Source organism: Fringilla coelebs (genome assembly GCF_963513975.1).
Source record: "Fringilla coelebs genome assembly, chromosome: 2".
Lineage (NCBI taxonomy): Eukaryota > Metazoa > Chordata > Aves > Passeriformes > Fringillidae > Fringilla > Fringilla coelebs.
Window position 1 is genome coordinate 104093349 of NC_140029.1, and position 16598 is coordinate 104109946.

Sequence of the window (16598 nt, forward strand, 5' to 3'; positions counted from 1 at the left end):
AAAAGTATCTTTCTTAAGTTAACTCTTTTGTTTCCTGATATCCTTTAAAAATATACAAACCCATTCGAACAGTTTCAAGAAGAACCGAGCTACAAAAGCAATAAAAATATTTTGTTAAAGAATGCAAAATTGCACCACTGAAGCTGTGCATCCTCAAATTCTTGAAGTAGCAGCAAGTAGTGCTCTGAATGCCCTATTTAATACTGAAAAATATTCTGAGTTTTAAACTAGTTACCAAAAATTGAATATTCTAGCCAAATACCTAAAATAAGAAGCAGTTAAATACACCAAGGAGGAAGCCATGACACTACGCCAGAATTAGGCAATGATTGATTGCTCAGGTCAAAATAAAAACTGGTGTTAAGATATAAGCTACCAATAGGCCTGGATCTAGTCTATGAGACTTCAACGAACCTCCAGATTTGAATCTCTCCAGTCTCTCCTATTCCTGAATTTCAAGAGACATTGAAAATGAGATTCAAATGGCTTGCAGAACTTCAGAATACATGTCATCAATTATACTGCCCTCATTTCTTAAAGCAAATGTGTACACTTAAAAAAATATTAAAACAAGCAAACAAAAATCAAAACACCCCACAAAAAAAAAAAAAAAAGGAAAAAAAAAACCCAAGCAAACAAATAAAACATCTGGCATGAATTAGTTGAAATAAATGGTTTAAAATCTGAATACCAGCCGTTATCCAGATTCTTTACCTGGAGAAGTTCATATCCTACTCTTTCAATAATAGATTTTCAACTCACAGACACAAATTACAGTGAAGTTAAAACATGTGTTTCCCAAAATGTCATATTAACTTGACTCAATTGCACTGGAATCAAATGGCATGTGCTGAATGTAACTGTGGGATTACTGGAGTAAATTGAAAGAAAATCAGTAGGTAAACATGAACCACTTGTGAAAGGTGCCTCAAAGAAAAGGTCAGTGAAAGGGCAAACAAATACTGCATTTGTTCTCAAAATATTTGTGGAAGAAGGTGGCCATGAAAGGCAAAAAAATACATGAATTCTTCTTAACAATCCAGAAGCATTTCCATAGATAAAAATAATTTCCACAAATAAAAATAATATCTAAATAAATGTGTTGTGCTGTAAAAGGAAGAGTCCAAATTATGCTATTCAACCCCTAAGACATTGAAGCTCTGTGTCTATGACTTTTTTGTTCCTATGTTTCATGATTTAGAGTTACTGGAAACGATAAAAGTATCTCTAATTCCATTCGTATGGGAGCACATGAAATAAAGCTCTTCCCATATTTCTCATCTACCTATTTTTAAGTCAATGTTTCAGAACTCCTCATCAGTTCAGGCTTATTTTCAGGCAGGTATTTTGAGTCTCATATTTACCTGAAGAGGAGAAAGTAGCCTAAAATAGAAAAATCAAACATGATTCCGTCAGATTTTTGTTTGTTTTAGAAGGGTGAAAACAAGAAGGAAAGATAACAGCTGTATTTTAATCCTAATGCAATTGTACAAATCAACTGTTGGAAAATGTCTACTTGAAGTCTCAGGATCTGCTTCAGATTTCAATGTACAATCAGAGCAAAACAGTAGTTCCACTTAATCCAGCAAGCAAAGTCACTGATTTCAGAAATTCCAAATGTCATGGGTTCACTACACAAAAAGCAGAAAGAAGCAGGATTCCAGACTGTTGGTGAATAAGACACACATGCTGGCATCTCCCAGGGAAAGAGTTCCTTATTAACAAGCAGTCCCTTTAAAGCACTTGGAAAGGGAAACTCTTCACAAAATGCAAGAAGAAACTTCATACCAAAGCAGTGAAAAGAAGAAAGTTGAAGCACAAGATACTCACTATGAATCTCCTGGATGAGCACAAAATAGATTGAATTCAACAGGCAAAACATTTTTGACTGCAACTTAAAAAAAGAAAAAAACACCAAAAACCACTAACTAACCTAAAGAAATGTCTATTATGCTGAGTGGTAAAAAAATAGGATTTTACAATTGGGGAAAATGTCCATTTCATCCACTTCAGGTCAGTATCCCCAGACACTGGTACAAACCAAGGAAATTTTACTTATCACTACATATCTTAAAAGTCAGATTTGCAGAGTGCAGTATGCTCTTTTTTGGTTTGTGGTATGGTGGGGAGTATGTGTGCGTGTTTTGTTTCAATTTTCATTAAAGCAAAGCTAATTCAAGCTCAATAAATTGTCTGGACAGCTTTGAAATGTTAAGGAAAAAAATCCTTTTGTTTGAGCATAATAACACTGCCAGTTAAACTCCTCCCTTGTGATGAAATTAGGAGAGGGACTATTTGGCCCTGGTAGATAATTATGACATTCATAAGCTCCTAACGTTAGGGGCTGGGGGAGGGGGTGCCTGTCTGCTACTTGTTCTCAAACTGCTCTGATTTTCTGGAACAGAACAAATACAGCACAGTTCCCTCTCTCCAGTCTTAAACCCCAGCACTTCTCAAAGAAAAGGCTTCAGTCATTCTTCATAAAATCTACTGCAGCTATATCCTTCAAAATATAAATCCTGAACCGAAGAGTTTCAATATTTCCAAAGCAAATAATCCAAAAGTAGTTACTGACTTTTTCTTAGCCATCCAAACTAACTGAAAAGTCATAATCATTTAATACTCACATGGTAATGCCTTTCTTAAAAATAAACAAAAAAAGTACCCCTCACAAGCACCACAACCTTCATCAGATGATGTAAGTGTTCCTCACCACCGCATTCCCAAAAAAAAAAAAAAAACCCAAGAGTTTTTGGAATAACATCTGAAATAATTTGATTCACTTCAATAAATCCTCAAGATTACTTCAACGTGGTGTCAAAAAAAGAAAAAGTACAATAAATTACCTCAATAATGCTCATCAAAATTAAAAATAATAGACTCCCCCCCAACCACCACTGTAGAAAATGCCTCTTCCCTAGCAACCTAAATGGGTGTCTTTTCCATATGCAGATGTTCTCCCATTCCCATTTACTATGCCCTGCTGTGGACTGAGGCTGCGCATTTCTGTTACTTCTACAGTCAGTTAAAAAATCGTACTCTGCCACTGAAATTCCCTTCCTTTATTAGAAAGAACAAATGAAGCTGTTTCTTTAAATTCAGGGAAACAACTTACTATCAATATTAGGTTTATTCAGCTCTTCTTCCCATCCCCCCTCACACATATCCTATAATTTTTAAAACTCGGTTTAATAGCATCTGTAATTTCACTCCATTATTTATCTCCTGACATTTGTTATAGTAAGACACCTCAACTATGCAATCCTCCCACGCTGCAGAAATCACACTTCACAAAGTCGCTTTCTACCCTTCCTCCTTTGGAGGAGGCGCATTCCACATCTCTACGCACACCATTACACCAGGTGCATCAATGCAAAGCCAGCAGGAAGCGTTCCCGTTCTCCTCCTCTGCCATCCCGGTGCCGGCTTGTACCGAAAAGCCTCCGGAGCGCTCCCGAATCGCTGCTCCTCGGGAGACCTCCCCAGCTCACCCCGAGGAGGCAAAAGCAGGGGAGCATTTTCTCTAGAAATTGAGAGCACCTGGTGCTCTCTTTTTAACAATTATCGCCGAAAGAAACCGCCTGGATGGTGCCAGGCTTAGCCACAGCTGCACGGAAGGAGACCTCGCAGCTGCGGCTCTTGGTACCTCAAAGCATCACGCCTGACCCCCCCGTCCCTTCCTTAAGCGACACAAATCTCACTGCCCCCGCATAGGACACCGTGGGTGGCACATCCAGCCCCGCACAGGACACCGAGGGTGACACACAGGACACCGAGGGTGGCACATCCAGCCCTGCCAGCCCCGCACAGGACACCGAGGGTGGCACACAGGACACCGTGGGCGGCACATCCAGCCCTGCCAGCCCCGCACAGGACACCGAGGATGGCACACAGGACACCGAGGGTGGCACATCCAGCCCTGCCAGCCCCGCACAGGACACCGAGGGTGGCACATCCAGCCCTTCCAGCCCGGGAGCAGCGGGGCGAGGCCGCCCCGTCCCGGGCACTGCCCGGCGCCGCCGTGGAGCTCGGCCGCCCCCTGGCGCCCGGAGGCGGCAGCGCGGCCCGGGCCGGCCCCCGCCGCTCCCGCTGCCATCCCGCTGGGGCGTTCGGGCTGGGTGGGGTTTATTTCTCCCCCAAAACCTCCTCCGCGAGTGGGGCCGCCGCCCACCCCCTCAGGTGCAGGGAACGTAGCCTCGCACAGGGCAGGGGGGCAGCCGGAGCGGGGGCAGGGACAGCCCCTCGCGGCTCAGCGCCCCGGCCGGACGCCGGGAACTTGCCCGAACAGTTTCCAAACACCGCGGTGGTTATCCCTCACCCAGCGGCTGCGCCCCTCCCGGCGCCCCTTCCCGGAGCACAAATCCTTAAGTTCCAACCACGCAAGGGACATCCAAAAATAAACAAATAAATAGCTATATTTATATATATTTATATAGATATATGTATGTGGCAGCCGCAGAAAACAAACCCTGTGGCCGCACCACAGCCCCCCGAGTCCGCGTATCTCGAAGCACTGTACGTATGTGTATAAATACACACACACACACATATATATATATATCTATAAATATATGTATATACCTATGCAAAGGACGAAGCGTGCCCGAAGGCGCCAGCCCGGCGCGCCCCGATCCCCGCACACTCCTGCCCCCGCGGTGCCATTCCGTGGCACAAGGGCTCCGCACCCGCGCACAGCCCCGCGGCCCCGACAGCGCCCTCCCCTCCGCGCCACCCCGAGCCCGGGGGCTCGGTGTCCCGGCAGAGAGCGGGGAAGGGTCTTCCAGAGAGGAGAAACCCCGACAGAGAGACTTCAAGTCAGGTTTCTCACGGACCCTACCGCCAGCACTTCCCGCTCCTAAGAACGAAGCCCACACTGCCTTCCCCGCGGGCAGACGCGGGTTTTAAAGACCAGTGCTCGGCAGATTTTGTGTAATCGCTTCATTTCTCTCACACATTTATCGGGCACAAAAAAAAAAAAAAAAAAAAAAAAAAAAAAAAAAAACAAACCAAAAAGGCAAAATCCTATGCAAAGCAGCTAAGTGCACTTAGCACTGTCCAGCTTTTTTTTTCCTCCTCATAAATGACACCTCTTGAAGACTGAAACGAAAAAAAAAAAAAAATGTGGGCGATGAAGCAAGTTTTAGGTCCTTCTTAATTTGATTCCAGGATAATGCATTGCTTTAATTTTTTTCTCCGTTTCTTTTCCGTTAATTTGAGCGAGTGGACAGCATAGGTAAGAATAATAATTAAAGGTAAAAAAAAAAAAAAAAAAGAAAAAGGCGGCCGCGGTCCTACCTTGCCCGCTACTGAGGAGCAATCCGAGCAGGTAGAGAGGCAGGAGGCTCATGTTCAGGAGCTCTCGCCGGTGGACAGTTCCAAGTCGGAGGATGCTCGGCCAGCCCAGGCAAACCCTGCCGCCGCTGCTGCTCCTGCCGCCGCTGCCCGCGCAGCCCCGCACCCGCGGAGCGCCGCTCGCCAAGTGCCGGCCGCGCCTCCCGCGCCGCGCTATATCGGCGGGGCCGCGCCGCCGCGCAGGGGGCGGGCGCACGGCGGGCCGGCCGATCCCTCCGCCGCACTCGCACCCGCCACAACGGCGAGCGGCAGACCCGCAGATTCCTCCGCCGCTCTGAGAGGTGGCGGCAGGACCGGAGCATCCCACCCTGCATCCCACCCTGCATCCCTCCGTGCATCCCCTCCTGGATCCCTTCCCCGATCCCTTCCCCGATCCCTTCCCCGATCCCTTCCCCGATCTCCCCGTGCGTTCCTCCTCGCACGCCCTCCCGCCGGCTCCCCCCGCCTCGCCGCCGCGGCTCCTCCGGAGCCCGCTCCCCCCGCCGCTGACGGAGGGGACACAGCCTAAAACGGAGAGGCGGCGGCTCGCTGGAGAATCCCACTGGGAAGCCCCCAGCATCCCGGGAGAGCGCGGGAGCGGCGCTCCGGCTGCCCGCGGGTGGGGACGCTCCCCGGGGCCGGAGTGGCCCTGGCGCCCCTGTTCCCCCCGGGAGCTCGGGGGGCTGCGCGGGGCTCGGCGGGGCCCCCGCTCCGCCCGCGGGCCGGAACGCGGCGCTGAGCCCGCGGGAAGCGGCACCGCCGCCAGCCCCGCGTACGGGCGCGTCTGTAACTAATCCCGTCGGGTTTGCGTTCATTCGGCTGTCTAGGAATTCACTTGGTTTGAGTTCTGTGTTTAGTCCAGAGGGGAAACATACCTCTGCTATTCACGGCTGCGTGAAATAAAACCGATAAAAAATAAATTGCTTACCGTTTGGATGCTTTGGTGCTGTCTGGCGAAGGATCTTGCTTTGTAAGGAAAAAAAAAAACCCTCAACCTGCATAAAGGGGTGTTCTTTTTGTCCAGCTTGACTTTGAAGAGGTAATTCTTTTTGAGGGGGTTAATTAAGCTATAGGCTCCAAAGCAGGTTCCATAAATTTGTCACCTTACCACCTGTATGATATATGGAAGGAGATAGAAGTAGATTTATATTAATGTGAAGCAGTGATAGTGGATAATAAAGGATTAATCCAAATTAACACATCCCTAATATTTTTTCCCAACCCTTCCCTTGCCCTTTTCAAGAGGATTTGGGGAGGAGAAGGGAGACAAGGAGTCCCTTTGCAGCAAACTAATATGAACGACGTGATCAGTATCTCCAGCTTGGCTCCTGCTGCACAGTAGTCTACAAAATTCTGAAATATAGGAAGAAGAAATATTTTTCTGGGAAGAACAAGATAGGGGATAAAGTCCAAATTCTTTCCCCAGAGGGTGGTTTCAGGACACTAGGGAATGAAACAGAGTGAACAGAAAATGCTGGTGGAAGGGAATGTGAGAGCTTTTTGCCATTGATTGGTTGATCTACACCACGTAAATCAGAATCATATTGCTCAGCTCCACACCTCACAGTCCTGCTCTTAAGCTAAAGATTTTGTAATATAGCATAAAAGGAACAGATTCATATATATTTAAGTGGAATAGAACTGATATTCCTCATAAAGTTTTGGAAATCCAAAATATGGCAGCCTCAGCAAAGCCTTACAGGTCAGAATGGGATTTATATTTAGGAGGTGCTCTGCTCATGAGTGTTGTGAGAGATACTTAATTGCAGGAACTTTTGGCACCAGCCTTTAGAGCAGGTTCAGGAAAGCACAGCAGAGGAAATTTTTTGGTAAAATTTTCCCAGGTGTAAAGGTTCCATTAGCCCTAGTAGCCAACTACAGGAATAGACATCATTAATAAATTAACAAAGGTAATGAAAACAATTATTAGATAAAAACCTTAAGAATAAAAATAAAATTTGCTTGGCAAAGAGCAAGAAACCCTCACTATCAAGTAGGTAGGATGCCAGTTTTAATGTTTTGGAGCATTTTCATCCAGCCAAAGTGGAATGATTAGAGAAAATAAAAAAAGTGTTAATAAATAAAACCAAATAACTTGTACACATACCTGAACATCTATTACCCTATAGTTGAGGGTCACAAGCACCTTGATCTGCGCAGGTTGAAGGAATGAAATCCATGTACAGATGCCCCACCACAATACAATACAGAAGCAAGTAGGAGGCTTCTTGCCCATAAGAACGCTGCTATCCCAAGTTTGCTTATTTTAAATTATCAATATGATGAGAATTTCACCAGTGTCCGGTCTGAGTGACTAGTTCTTGCTCCTTTGGAATCAGCTGAGGATGCTCTTCTTCCAAACATGATTCCTTGTCCTGAGAGCTCTGCCTTGTTCCTTGTCTGCAGCAGTCACCAGAGCACACCATATAGGCTGTCCACAACATATTGGCACAGCATTTGCAGAAATCTGTTGTCAGTCCAGCTTTCCAATGAAAAGAGGAACATGCTTTTCACTGCTCTGAAGCAGTGGAGTAAAACAGAAAAAGATGAGAATAAAGCTCAAAAATAATCACATTCTTGTAATACCACTGTGAAATACAGAGGCCTCCCTGAAGGAAGGGGTGGCAGCTGGCTTGCCCATCAGTAAGCATGTAGCTCAAAGTACTCATCATAGTGTCTCATATCCCACTTAAAATGTATGCTAGGGTATGTTTAGGTCCTTCCTCCACAGTGGAGGGACAGAGAGAGGAGGGGAGGAGGGGACAATGTACATGAGTGTGCAGGGTTTCGCTGTTTCTGCTGCTTATGGAACAACTCATTAGTTAGAAAATAAAGATCTCTAAATAAAAGTGTCCCACAGTGAACCACAACAGCAAATCATGCTGAGGTCACACAAGCGGGGATTAGAGAGATGCAGAAATTAAGCACAAATTTTCTGCCATCCAAAGCTATATGACTCTTGGTGCTCATGACCGTACATTAAATGAACCAAAAGATGAGAATTTCAAAGTGCTGTAAAACATTAATTAGTACCAGTAACAGACAGACCTGTATTATTTCCCATGCTTTGGCTCACAGTGTTATTCCTTAGAGTGTGCTGTTTACTGGGAGGAAGGCTGACATGGAATTTAATGGCTGTGCTTAGACTAGGGCACAAGAAAACATGATTTCTGGGTAATACAGCATGGATAACAAATATGCTGGCAGAAAACAAGCACACGCTATGTAAGTTTTAAATTTCTTTTTTTGAAAATTTAAAATAAGAGCAGAAACAAACTACAGTGAGTATTATCCCATGTGAACTGCTAAGAGCAGCAGCATCAAGAAGTATAATGATCATTCTGCTGGGGCACTTATTTCAAAGGTGAGGAAGTCAACCTTTGATAGGTTTGATAGGTTCCCAAAGCAATTAAAACACATCTCCAGTGACTGGAAAGTCTTGCCAGGAAAATCTCAGGGGAATAGAAGGGAAAGTATTACCTAATGCTACCAATCATGTTTGATTGGTACCTTAGATCTTTTGGGGTATAACACTCAGAATCAAAGTGGATGTATCTGTAGGTTCCCTGTCTTTTACACAGTAGCCTCCAGCTTTCACAACTGTGCTATCATGTGCAGCTCTTCTCCCACAAAGATTTACTAGCTGTGAAGTTTGCAAAAAGACAGCAAGAATTAATTTTCCCCCATGTTGCTTACTTGTTTTGCTCAGTGAGATTATTTATACAGGAGTCTGTCCTCCCATATGAATAAAAGCAGCAGAATTAGGCTCTGGCAACAGAAACATTTCAAGCTCTCATCACTGCACTTGAGTCAGTTTACAAGAACTGAGGAGCTGTAAACTTGCTGTGACTGAACTTGTCAAGAAACATCTCCATGGTGTTTTTACAAGGATTATTTTATTTTTAAGTTGATTGATAATTGCATGTTCAATGCAAATGTAATTAAATATAGAAACCGAAATCTTGGTGATGATTTGATAATGGATATTTATCCTGAAATGCATGTTCCCCAACGGACATCCAAGCTGCCAGAAGATCCAGCTGGATTTGCTTACATGTCTTCAAAACTTAAATGTTAAGGGAGCACCTTAAAATTAGCTAAGAAATTTAGGGGAACGTATGGCAATGGCACAGTTACAAAAAAAAAAAAAAAGGCACAGAGATTGTATATCTGAAAATAACTGGTGAGGAGCTGTAAGGAAATTGGCACATCTTGTGAGCAATTGTCAAATGTTTTGGGGAACAAGAAGGGAGAGAAAAAAGGAAAAGAGAAAAGACAAAATGCCCCTTCTTAGCAGCACAATATGTTGCCCGTGCAGGATAGTGCCTTCTGCCAATAGGGTAATTTTCAGAGGTGCTTATGAACCAAATTGCTGATCGTCTCCAAAGTGAGTAATTATCCCAACTAGGATGCTTTCCTATGAAAACTGCAAACACAATTGAAGTGGCACTAAGATAAATTATACAACAGTGAACAGCAGCATTATTGTGGTGAGGAAATGATGCACAATAAACAAAAGAGTTTCATAAATGTTTACACCACATTTATGTTTCAAGTTCTTATAATCTTATAGGGACTTTCATAAAGATACAACTTTCATAAAGATCTTAAATTACTATGATTTTGGATAAACATTTTATGAGAAAGAGACAAATTTGTTGTTTCCACTCTGTTTCAAGTCACTATTAAATAAAGAGCTCTCCTTTCTGCTAGAGGAACTTAAAACAAATCTGAAATTAGTTCAGATACTAAGAGGGGATTCACAGATTTTTTTTTGGGGGGTGGGGAGGGATAATTCTTTATATCATTTCTGGAAATGAATAATGACAAGGACAAATATAAAATAATTTTGTCCAGGTAAAGATGGCTGCTTAATTTTTGGAGATAGGAAGGTTGTTTGAAGTACAGCGTGCTAATTTAGTTACAATATAAAACACTGTGCTGACGAAGAAATCAATACGCTGAATTTATATGTCTGAAGGAAGCATCGCACACTTCTGTGTCTGGTGCAGCAAAAGTAGCATTTAGAGACGAGACAAGTTAACTTCTCCGGACTCTGGAGGCAGATTTCCATATGTTCAATGTTCCCACATTTCTCTATGTGTGACTTTATTCCTCTTCTCAGATCAGTCACTCAAAAACCATGAACCAGCCACAGTTATTGCCCCATCACTATCAGGTACAGATATTTGGGCAGGATTATGGACATGTTTATTATTTCACCTGAGAATGAGACTGCCAGTGCTAAGATGCTCCAGCTGGCTCTACATAATTGCCTACATATTCAGCAACATGGCAGGTGTGTACTTTTTCTCTTTTATGGGTACTTACAAACAGACTTTTTCATGGTAGTTCCCTTCTCTCCTATCAGTTAGCAGTGGTTTATTTCATACAATTTCCAGAGCAAAGATGCTTTCCTTTTTTTTTTTCCCAACTTGGTAAAATTATGAATGCTACCAAACAATGCTTCGTAAATTGCTACATTTCTTTAACTCATTAGAACTTTCACCTTCATGCCTGACAAGTGTAAAAACCTGGTTTTAGTTACTGAAGTCCCACCAGCCATTTGTTACCATCTCTTCAATGAGAACTATTCCTCCATGAACCGTATTACCAGATCATACAAGTAATAATATCTGCTTTAGTGCAATGTCAGTTAATTTAATTGAAGGGAGCTTCAAGAATATTTTATTACTGAAGCACTGAAGAGGAGACAACAAGATTTTATGGCCTGAGCCAAGATGTGCAGAAGTTATTTCAGCATGTGGAATAGCAAAGAATGGTTGCTACATGGTGAGAATTTGAAGAGCAGTTGTTTTTAAAGTGGTTGTGTGTGCAAAACACAAGCCTTTCTCAGCTGCTGTTCTGTGACTGTGAAACTTGTTCCCTGCAGTGCTTTGAATCACGATGAATTTTGGAGACATGCAGAACAAAATTTAAATCACCCTTGTTGAGCCATCCGTGCTTTCATTAAGAGCAAAGACTAAAAACATACAAAACTACAGACCAAAGTAAGGTGACCTATAGAATGTAAAATTAGACATAAAGGGAAAAATGTTTATGGATGCCTTTGGGTTACATTTCTGTATTGTGTTGCAGGTGGACTGGAAGCCAGACATGCCCTGGCCATTGGGAGCCCAGAGCCCCCCGAGTGCTGGGCTCACCCAGAGCCCCGTGGGCAGCAGGGCAGGGAGGGGATTCTGCCCCTCTGCCCCCTCTGCTGAGACCCCACCTGCAGGGCTGCATCCAGCTCTGGGCTCCCAGCACAGCAAGGACAGGGACCTGCTGGAGCCAGGGCAGAGGAGGCACCAAGGGGATCAGAGGGATGGAGCAGCTCTGCTGGGAGGGAAGGCTGGGAGAACTGGGATTGTTCAGCCTGGAACAGAGAAGGCTTTGGGATGACCTAATTGTGGCCTTCCAGTGCCTGAAGGGAGCACACAGGAAAGATGGAGAGAGACTATTTACAAGGGTCTGGAGTGACAGGACAAGGGGGAATGGCTTCAAACTGAAAGAAAGCAGGTTGAGATTAGATAGTAGGAAGAAATTCTTGACTGTGAGGATGGTGAGGCCCTGGAACAAGTTGTGAAGTCCCACCCTTGAAGTGTCCAAGGTCAAATGGGATGGCACTCTGAGCAACCTGGTCTAGTGGAGGGTGTCCCTGCCAATGGCAGGAGGGTGGAAATGACATGATCTTTAAGGTCCAACCCAGGCCATTCTATGAGTCTGTGATTCTATGACATATGCTGTACATTTTAATTATTGCCCAGATTAGAATGTCTGGGATTCAGAGCTACCTGACTAAGAAAAGTATTCCCATTTCCATTGGAATTTGGTAATAATTACTGATTTGTATGTGATACAAGTGAGCAAGGACTATCGACAGTCAACAAAACCTTCATGGAGGACCTAGAAATACATCTGTATTTATGTACATTAATAAGTCTAGGGGAAAGGAAACACATGATTTTGAGTTTATTCATTTGTCCAAGTGATAAAAGAACCATCCAGTTGCCCACATATCCAGTTCTTAAAATGATCATGATGAAAGTGCTTAGCTGTGATTTCAAGAAGAGATCAACCAATAAATAATGATAGAAAATTCAAAAAAACATTTCTTTTAGTGCAAGACTTTTATGAAAGCATGTGATCTAAACCCCATAATTTATACCCACACTTATCTTTTAATTCAATTTCAGACCTACAACTTCAAAAACTCTTATTTATGAGGAGACATCTGCTGTTTTAATGAGAAATTCTCAGCTCTTGACTTCTTCAAGCATATTGATACAGCAAGTGGTTTCAAAGGTTAACCGTGTTGGTTACACAACATTTTACCTCATTAGGTTTACTTCTGATGAGTTTTGAAAGATTAGAGTGTTCAGTTTTGTTTCTCTACATGCTGAATTTCAAGAATAAAAATTCTCTTATATCTTTTCTAAATGAAGTGATCCCAATTTACTAATCTTGCTTGCTTTTCCTCCCATCTTTGTAATATATTTTTTCATTCTCCTTCCATATCTGTTATAAATCTTAGTAAGGTGAGGAATTAAGCACACTAGTACACATGGGGATGAACTTCTGATTTATAGTGAATTATTTTTACACCCAGAGGTAATGCTTTTTTAGTAACTGTCATAGGCACCTTTCAACTGACTTCAAAACCAGATTGCAATACCACACATCTTCTATAACTTCAGAAAAAATCTGAATTGTTTTTGTGTAAAAATTTAAAACTTACAAGATCCTAAGTAGAGCAGAAAATTCATTTTTCATTGCCTGCTTATTCAGATTTTCAAAGTAATTAATGAATGTTTTCTAATAAATAACAATTTGAGTTGGCAAATATCAGGGTGTTAAGAAATTTGTCTTAAAAAGAGGGACAAAAAATTGTATTTTTAAGCTAAGCTATGTTATCCAAAGTACATAGATACATAAAAGAGGATTTTTCTTAGGAGATACATAATTTTCCCAGAGTTTTTCAGCCATTCAAGATTTAATATTTTTATTACTCACATTAACAGAGTCTGGTATACCAAGAACAGTAGTTATGGAGCAGTAAATCTTGTAGGGCACTAAAAAATTTTTTGCTCCAGGAAAACTCACTTAAAAGATATCTAACTTAAAACAGGGAAGCAAACAACCAGCAGTACTTCCATACATTGCTGACAAATGTACTGAAATCACACTTATCTAAAACAATAATGGTTGTGTTTGCAACACACTCGCTTATGCCTTTTTAATACTAAATTTCTTCTGTGTAGACGTAGTTGCAGTTAAATAACAAGGAGTGAAAAATACATTTTGAAAGGGAATTTTTACACAGCTTTAACAGAGGTAAAATTTGAACACATTTTTAAAATTGCATGAATAATTTATTTAAAAGGTTTGTTTGGGAGTAGTGGCACTTGGGATATTTATTGCACAAAGAAACATTTTCCGTAGGTCTATATGTTACAAATAAAAAACTTGAGAAAATCTATCTGGAAAATAGTCATTAAAATATATGAAGGCCTAACATTTCCTGACTTCTATGGGAGCAGACCTCAACTTTCCAAGAGCCTGAGAAAGCGTAAAGATCTCTTTCTACTGAAGCAGTGTTAAATGATGTCCTCAATGACAGATTTTTCAGATCATTTAGGTCCTGTTCTCAGGGACACATGATGACCATGCATGTATTCAGACTCTTTAAATTTGGACAATTCCACAGTGGTAGTTGCATCCCAGGACATCTGGAAGCACAGTAAATGAGATCAATTCTCAGACATTACTTCAGGTCATCCTTCCAGCAATTTCTTTAGACCCACCATTGAACAGTATTTTCAAAATTATCTCTTTCTTGCAGCTTTATGAGTAAAAGCCTCTTGGTTCTAGATGCATTCTTTGAAAACAAAAAGAACATTTTAAAAATATCACATTTGCCATGGACACAGCACGACTGCCCCAGAATATTTACATTACTGCAGAAGAAGCAAGATTATCAGGGAAAACAAGCTTTTTCTGCAACAACTGTGCCAATAACACTGATGAAATCATCAGTTATGCTTTTGACAAGCAAGAGAAATCAGTGTACTGAATGTAGTGCTGTGCTGACTCGTACTTCATGGGAAAAAGAAAGGGCGGAGAGTTGGGAAGGATCAATATTTTTCAGGAGAGTTATAAAAAAAATATTACAAAAGGGACTAATAAAAATACTATTTTTTGTCTTGAGAATTTTCTGTTTGTTTCTTACATTTAGGAACCCAGCAGAACATAACCAAAACTGATTTAGGACTGGATTGCTCCCTCAGCTCACAGAATTACAGGACATCAAGATGAGGAGGTTTTGAAACCCAGAGTAGATTCTCCGTGGCATTGTCCAATTTGGACCCAAGGTACTTACTGAAGTAAAAATGATTTTTTGGCTTGGGAGTATCCATGTTGGTGGAAAAGATGGCAAATGAGACACATTTGGAGCACTGGGTTCCCCAGTACAAAAGAAAGAGAGAGGGGCTGGAGTAAGTCCAGCACAGGGCACCAAGGGTAATTAAGGCCTTGAAGCATCTGATATACGAGGGGAGGATGAGAAAACTGTGAGGATTCAGCCTGGGAAGGGAATGTTCAGGGGAGATTTTTTCAGTGTGTAACAATATGTGATGGAGGACAGGAAAGAAGATGAAGCCAGAATCTTCTCAGCATTGTCCAGGAATAGGGCAAGAGACAAAAAGAACCCTTTGAATCTTTACATAGTACTTTCATTTCTCTCAGCATCCTGGTTGCCTCAGGAACTTTTCCTCCTATTGAGTGATTTCCATGATGCCAGAGATAGCAGCCAGAGAGGGTGTTAAGAGGTGTTCTGGTTTTTCATTTACATTAATTGCCAACTAAATTTCTACTTGAAAACATTTAAGCAAGGGAAACATGAAAGTATTTCTTCCCTTTTTTCTTCCTGAAAACATTGTTGTTGTGAAATTTCAAACAGTCCTAAAAAATGATCAGTATGAATTCTTGAATTGCACTTTTTATGCATAATGAATTTAAATAATAATAGTAATGATTAATAAGCTCCAGGAAAACTTGAACTTATTTTTAAAAAAGGGCTGGTAAAGAAGAAAAAATGACTCTCTGATTTAGGCAAATCATACTGTGTATTAGAAATGTCACTTAAAAGAAGTCACCCTCAACTCAGACAGTCTATAGCTCCCATAGTAAAATAAGTTGGTGAGAGCCTTGTGTAAAATGATATCAGAACCACCATCCAATAAATTTTGTTTGTTCTTTTGAGATGTCTCTAACCAAAGTAGTGGTTCAGCTCACATTTAGGGGTAGGGTCATCAGCCTTATCTGTGTTATATATGTTACTGCACAAAAAAACTCTTTTCAGGGTGATTCTTTGATAGGAGCTAATAGACACTCTCTGGTTTGATCCTTGATATCCATATCTTGTTCTATTTTCCTTAATAGTCCCTATTATAATTTTATAATTCTTTTGTCTTAACATCCTTAGATGCCCATGAAAGTATAATTTACCTACTATATATGATTGCAGACTATGTCTGCCCGTTATTTTTATACTACTGCAGATTATTTTTTGGCTGTACTTTCACATTAGCTGGGCACTCAAAATATCTTTCTGCCTCCAGTTATCATTCAGTGTGCTAACATGGCTACTGAACTGGAGTATGCTCTTTTAAAAACTTTCTGGTGGCCTGAGGATGCAAGAAGTTTGTGCCTGTTCTCCGTCACGAGGGCAGACAGGCAGCTGGCGGAGCTGACACGCGTAGAAGAATGATGGTGGTGGTGATGCACTGAACATCTCCAGTTCACATGCTGCAGCAGGCCTTCAGCACAAGAAAAGGCAAAAAGAGTTCTAAAAAACTTTGGCCACTAAGGCCACAATGTTAACATTTTTTCAAGGTGTTTCAATAAATATTTCAACTTTATTTGCCAAAGTCTCGTTAATATTGCGTATGACTTCAAGCCAAACTTTCTATTTCTCACATGACATTTATTTATATTGTTGCAAGAATTACAAAGCTGACAGTAGTATATGGTAGAGTGACACTGAAGCCTTCCTGAATATTTCATTGCCCTTCCTTTCAGTATTTCTACTTGGGAATCCTTGAATCATAGAACCACAGAATGGCTGGGGTTGGAAGGGAGCACTAAAGGTGATCTCATTTCCATAACCCTGTCATGGACAGGGACACCACTCACTAGACCAGGTTGCTCAGAGCCCCATGCAATCTGTGCTGGGACACTTCCAATGTGTGGGAAGTGGGGCATCCACAG

At 42.0% G+C, this 16598-nt stretch overlaps 1 protein-coding gene across 2 annotated transcripts in view; it reads right to left on the bottom strand.

The window, feature by feature from the left end:
* NCAM2 (neural cell adhesion molecule 2) overlaps window positions 1-5596 on the bottom strand; it is a gene marked incomplete at both ends in the record, with an annotated part of 264672 nt that extends 259076 nt beyond the window's left edge. Inside the window, one exon of one of the 2 annotated variants that reach the window (XM_084226908.1) lies at window positions 5295-5596. In XM_084226908.1, coding sequence (XP_084083034.1) covers window positions 5295-5346 — 52 coding nt within the window. The remainder of the gene's footprint in view (window positions 1-5294) is intronic. The other variant, XM_084226909.1, reaches the window with a different exon arrangement.
* Between the last annotated feature and the right edge of the window lie 11002 nt (window positions 5597-16598).